Below are 5,201 nucleotides of genomic sequence, written 5' to 3'. Positions count from 1 at the left end.
TCTGGCCCCATATTCGGCTTTTAAAAAACCTATGTGTGTATTGTCTACAGCCTGGGCAGATCTGTCAGGGAGGTGTTGGGTGGGAAATGGAAAAGATGGAAGGGAGAGGGAGAGGCTGACACAGCCAGCTGGAGGGGCAGGCAGGGGAGGGGAGCCGTGGGAGTCATCAGGGAGCCCACCACGCTACCTTCCTCCTGAAGCCTTCTGGGGTTGCTGCCCTGGCTGCGGCCACGGCTTTAAGGACCCCCCTGGTCATTTTTCTTTGTCCCGGATCTGTTGCTACCAACCGTGAGGATTCCTAATGGTCCCCTTGGCTGTGTCCTGTGCATGGAATGAGGACCTCTCCCCTTTATCCTGCACGACAGGGCTCTATGCCACCTGGTTTCTCAGGCCCGCCCACCCCCAGGCCCCATCCTGGGGCGGTACTTACCGGTGACCAGGGTGAAGTGGCAGGGGCTGGTCATGGTGACAAAGGCGGGGGTCATGTAGCGTGCCTTCACCCCGTCTCGGGCCATGGCATCCAGGTTGGGGGTGTCCACGTCCTGGTCATAGTTCCAGCGGAAGCCGTCGAAGGACACCAGAAGCAGCTTGTTCCGGGAGCCCTGACTTTGTACCGGTGCCCCGGCCCCGGGAGCCAGGAGCGCGGCCAGAGCCACAGTGAGGAGGATGGCTGGGCCTCTCATGCTGGGCCTTCCAGATGGACAGGCACACAGGGTGCATAGGACCGGCTCCTGCCGAGGAGGGCAAAGTCCCAGGGTCACCCGGGCTGATCTCATCCCGTGCGTCTTTGGAATGTGGCTGTGCACATCCCTGGGTCGTACCTCGGGAGTGGGCTCCCCAGCCGGGTCAGTGCCACCCCTGATCCCAGCCTCACGTGCGTGGGGTGGCATCAACTTGAGCATCTGCCTTTATTGCCAGCCGCGCCCTTGGGGCTCCAGGCTCCTCCCTCCCTCCCCAGAGTGTGGACAGTGACCCAGGGCTCAGAGCACAGCAGGAGCCCGTTCCACCAGGAAAGTCGTGCCCTCTCCCTCCCCCATAGCAGCCGGTGGTCCCTCTGTCCCAGCTCACCCTGACCCCAGGGGACCCAGGTGAGGGCGGGGTGGAACCCCCCTCCAGGCCTCTAGCGGTGCATGGGCCTCAGGTCTGCCTGGGTGAGGGCCTGTGGGGCAGGCTTCCCATGGTCAGGGCCAGGACCAAGCCTGGGTCACAGCATGGCCTTTTCCGGGGGGAACCCCAGGCTGGGTGCCTCTTCTTCTCCTCTTGCTCCTGTTAAGGGGCTCCTGGAGCTTGGTTAGCAGACCCGAAACCCGATGGCTCCAGAGCAGCGTCCTGCGTGCCTTCCTTCTTGGGGTGCTTCCTTCTTGGGAATTTCAGAGGGGGCCTGGGGCTCCGGCGTTCTTGCTTGATGGGCTTTTTGACAAGGGGTCAGAAGAGGGGGACTCCCTTGTTACCATGGGCACATGAGAGGTGGGAGAGGAACCCCTGGATTCAGCATGCAGTTCTCCCTCCCTCCCTCTCTGCCATCTCTCCTTCCCCTTTCTCTTATTCTCTCTCTCTCTATCTCTCTCCCTCTTTCCTTCTCTGTATGTCTCTGTCTCAGCACCTATTAAGCACGTTCTGTGTGCCAGGCATGGTTCTAGGTTCTGGGGACACAGAAGTGAATGAGACAGACAATGATCCTGGTGGCCTCCATTCGAGTTGGGGACACAGAAAATAAAATGAACAAAGAAGAAAAAAAAAGATAGTTTCCCAAAAGAAAGGAAGGCAGGAAGCCGTGATGGAGAGGCTGGTGGAGTGGGTGGGGCGGCACTCAGTGGTGGCTGGTTGGGTTTCGCTGAGAGGATGGTGGAGGTCAGTGACTCTGGGGGACCATGAGCCAGGGGAGCGGGCATGGGGCAGGTGGCAGGGGCGGCAGGGCCGGTCCCGTGGGGCAGGTGACGGTGATTCTCATGCCAGGCAGTGGAAGCCAGGGGTGGGTTTTAAGCAAGAGAGTGACATGAACTGATCTAATGCTAAAAAAGCACTCTCCATTTGTGGGTGAAGGTTGGACCAGAATGAGAGCAGAATGAACACTGGGTGCTCCCTGGAGAGGTGACTGCCTGTGTCGGAACAGGAGCTATTGGTGGCCCGGACCAGGGTGGTGGCTGTGGAATGGGGCTGGGTTTGAGGTGGATCCTGGAGGTTTTGCTGAGAGGTGGTGCATTGGATTGCATGGTGGGAGGTGGTGCACTGGATTGCATGGTGGGAAGACGGAAGTGCGTGGCTGGGGGTATTGTCACAATTTCAATCTGGAGCCACACACCTGCCAACAGTGGCCCCAGCCTTCCTTAAGACCTTTGCCTGGCTGCGGCAAGCAGACGCCGTCTCAAAGCGATGGCCGTGGCACTCAGATGACACCGCAGACGCTGTCCACAGCCTCCCCAGGCCAGCCAGCCTTTCTTGACCCAGGTGGGCAGGGACCACTGGTACGGATCCCCGGCCGCCCCTGCCTGGCCGACTGGAATACACTCTGAAGGAGGACTCCGTGCCAGTGACCTTCCTTCTTCATGCTTCTGTGCACCAAAGGCTGAAAACCAGGATGGAGTGACTGCCCGGTGCCTACAACCACCACGTAGGGTGCCTCCTCTGCAGGGCTGGGGCTCAGGGCGCCCAGAGGTTGTGGCTCCTCCCTGGGGAGCACAGACCTTGGGGAGGGTAAGAATCCCTGTGTGTCAGGGACACAGGTTGCGATGCACGCACAGGGGGAGTGCAGGCGGCTTCAGGAGAGGAGATCAGGCTTTGCTGGCACCAGCGTTGGGGGAGGCCCACAGGATGCATGGAGCCAGGAGAGAGGGCAGGAAGGCTTCAGGCAGAGGGACCAGGCATGGAGGACGGGAGGCACCCGGGCTCCCGAGGGGGTCGACCAGGAGCCTGTAGGCCATGGCGGAGTCTGGATTTTCCGCTGTGAGAGAGCTGGTTAGTTGTCCCCTAATATCTGTTCTCTCCCTTTTCCGTGATAAGATGGCTGCCAAGAAGAAAGACTACATTTCCCAGCATTCCTTGCAGCAAGGCATGCCCATGTGACCACATTTTGGCCAATGGGGCAAAAGGAGAATGTCCTGTACATTCTCCAGAAGCTAGCTTTGCTTCTCTTCTTTTTTGATTTTTCCTCCATCTGATGCCTCCGGCTGGCAAGCTACCCTGAGCCGCCTGATGAGGGGCTCCCTGGGGATGGCCGGGGTGCGCAGAACGGGCCTGGTCCCCAGCGTCCTGTGTAGTAGCTCAGCTCCAGGCTGCATTCTCACAGGGAGAATACAACACACTCTGCCTCGTTGCCCTTTCCATTATTTTGGTTTTCTGTCACTCTCAGCGGGACCTAGTTCAAGCTGATAATAGAATTCCAGGCCTGGAGGGCATTGCTAGGTTCAAGCAAGAGCTGGCTGTGGGGTGGGGTTCCAGAGGGCCGCCAGGGAGGCAGGGCCTGAGTGAGGGGCTGAGGCCGTGGTCCAGGGGCCTGGCCAGGCCTCTGCTGGGGTGCATTTGGGGTGTGCTTGGGGCCGGCGCAGATCTTGGTGGCTTGCAGGTCTGGGTCCATGGTTCTGCAGGTTCTCTTGTTGGTCCCCGGGGTTGTGCAAATTCCTGGTCCTGTTCACCCTCTTACTGCCTGGGCCTGGTCTGGAGATGGCGTGAAAGGTCTGCTCCTGCTCCTCTCAGGACATCCCAGCCATGCTGGGGTAACTCTTCCTCTGGTTTTTGGCTCTGTACCTCAATCCTGCTTTGCTGGGGAGCTCCTTGGGTCACCCCACATAGGTTTCCGTTTTCTCCCCGATTTCATAGAGCACTTGGATGGAATGGGTGTGCGGTGGTTGATTTTGGATGGAAAGGGTGTGCGGTGGTTGATTTTGGATGGAAAGGGTGTGCGGTGGTTGATTTTGGATGGAAAGGGTGTGCGGTGGTTGATTGTAGCTCATGGCTACAGGACATTTCCCACAGTCCAGGCACTGGGAAATAGCCACGATCTCACTGAAGCTTGGAGGTAGTTCTTGAGGCAGGAACTAGTATAATCCTCAGTTTACGGGTAGGGAACTGAGGCAGAGAGAGGTTAAAGTCACTTGGTAACTGGAGGAGCTGAGCTGGAACCCAAGCGTTCTGGCTCCCGATCCCCAGCATTCAGCTTCAACTGCTTCAAGAGGCAGCAATTTACCAACCTTTGTTCACTTGGGATCCTGTTGTCAGGTTTTGGGGCTACTGACAACATTTTCTTTAAAAAATGGTGCAGTCCAGCCTGGTCAACGTGGTGAAAACCCATCTCTACTAAAAATACAAAAATTAACTGGGCGTGCTGGTGCGCACCTGTAATCCCAGCTACTTGGGAGGCTGAGGCGTGAGGATTTCTTGAATCTGGGAGGTGGAGGTTGCAGTGAGCCGAGATCACACTACTGCACTCTAGCCTGGGCAACAGAGTGAGACTCTGTCTCAAAAAACAGAACAAAACAAAAATAGTGCAGCTGAGTATCTTGACACCACTGACTTTTCCTTTTCTTTGTTTTTTAACCTTTGCCTTCTTTCCTCGGGATACAGTGCTTAGAGAAAGGTTATTGGACAAAGGATAGAAAAGCTACTTGGTTTGTATGATCAGATGGCTGTCGGGTGACAGACCCTCTTCTCGACCTAACTCTACTCCACTAAGCCTTTGAGGCGCTGACCTTGGGCTCTGTCCTCGGCTTGTTTAGTTCAGGTTTAGCAAGAGTCCTGCTGGGTCAGTTTAGTGAAAATCCTATGTGATCACCCTCAATATTTGATCAAATTCCTCATCCTCCACTCTCGATATCTTGTTACCCTGGCCTGCTTTCAGCAAGATTCCTGCTGAGTTGGTCGAGCAAGCATCCCCTCTCCTCAGTGTCTCCTCTTAGTCATTTTCCACCCAGCCGGCACCCTTGCTACTGGACTGCACATCCTGCTTGTCCTTGGTAGAGTGAGACTGAGCCCAATCTCGCTCTCACACAGCAAAGCCCCATGGTGGTAACCCCCCTGGAATAAGGTCTTCCTACCTGTCTTTAGCAAGACAAGAGTCATGAATACTTTTTTCTTTATTTTAAAAATTATTACTATTATTATGATTTTTTTGAGACGGAGTCTCACTCTTTTGCCTGGGCTGGAGTGCAGTGGCGTGATCTCAGCTCACTGCCACCATGCCTGGCTAACTGTTGTATTTTTAGTAG

General features: G+C 56.3%; 1 protein-coding gene across 1 annotated transcript in view; it reads right to left on the bottom strand.

Annotated features, from left to right (window-relative positions):
- Nucleotides 1-904, bottom strand: part of ENPP7 (ectonucleotide pyrophosphatase/phosphodiesterase 7) — an 11,055-nt gene extending 10,151 nt beyond the window's left edge. The window contains exon 1 of the mRNA XM_011991027.1: nt 431-904. Coding sequence (XP_011846417.1) covers nt 431-902 — 472 coding nt within the window. The 5' untranslated portion in view covers nt 903-904. The remainder of the gene's footprint in view (nt 1-430) is intronic.
- Nucleotides 905-5,201: the final 4,297 nt, after the last annotated feature.

Source organism: Mandrillus leucophaeus, unplaced genomic scaffold, assembly GCF_000951045.1.
Source record: "Mandrillus leucophaeus isolate KB7577 unplaced genomic scaffold, Mleu.le_1.0 Scaffold1, whole genome shotgun sequence".
In the NCBI taxonomy this organism is placed as follows: domain Eukaryota; kingdom Metazoa; phylum Chordata; class Mammalia; order Primates; family Cercopithecidae; genus Mandrillus; species Mandrillus leucophaeus.
Note: the sequence above shows the minus strand (reverse complement) of the source record. Positions and strands in the feature narration are given on the sequence as shown.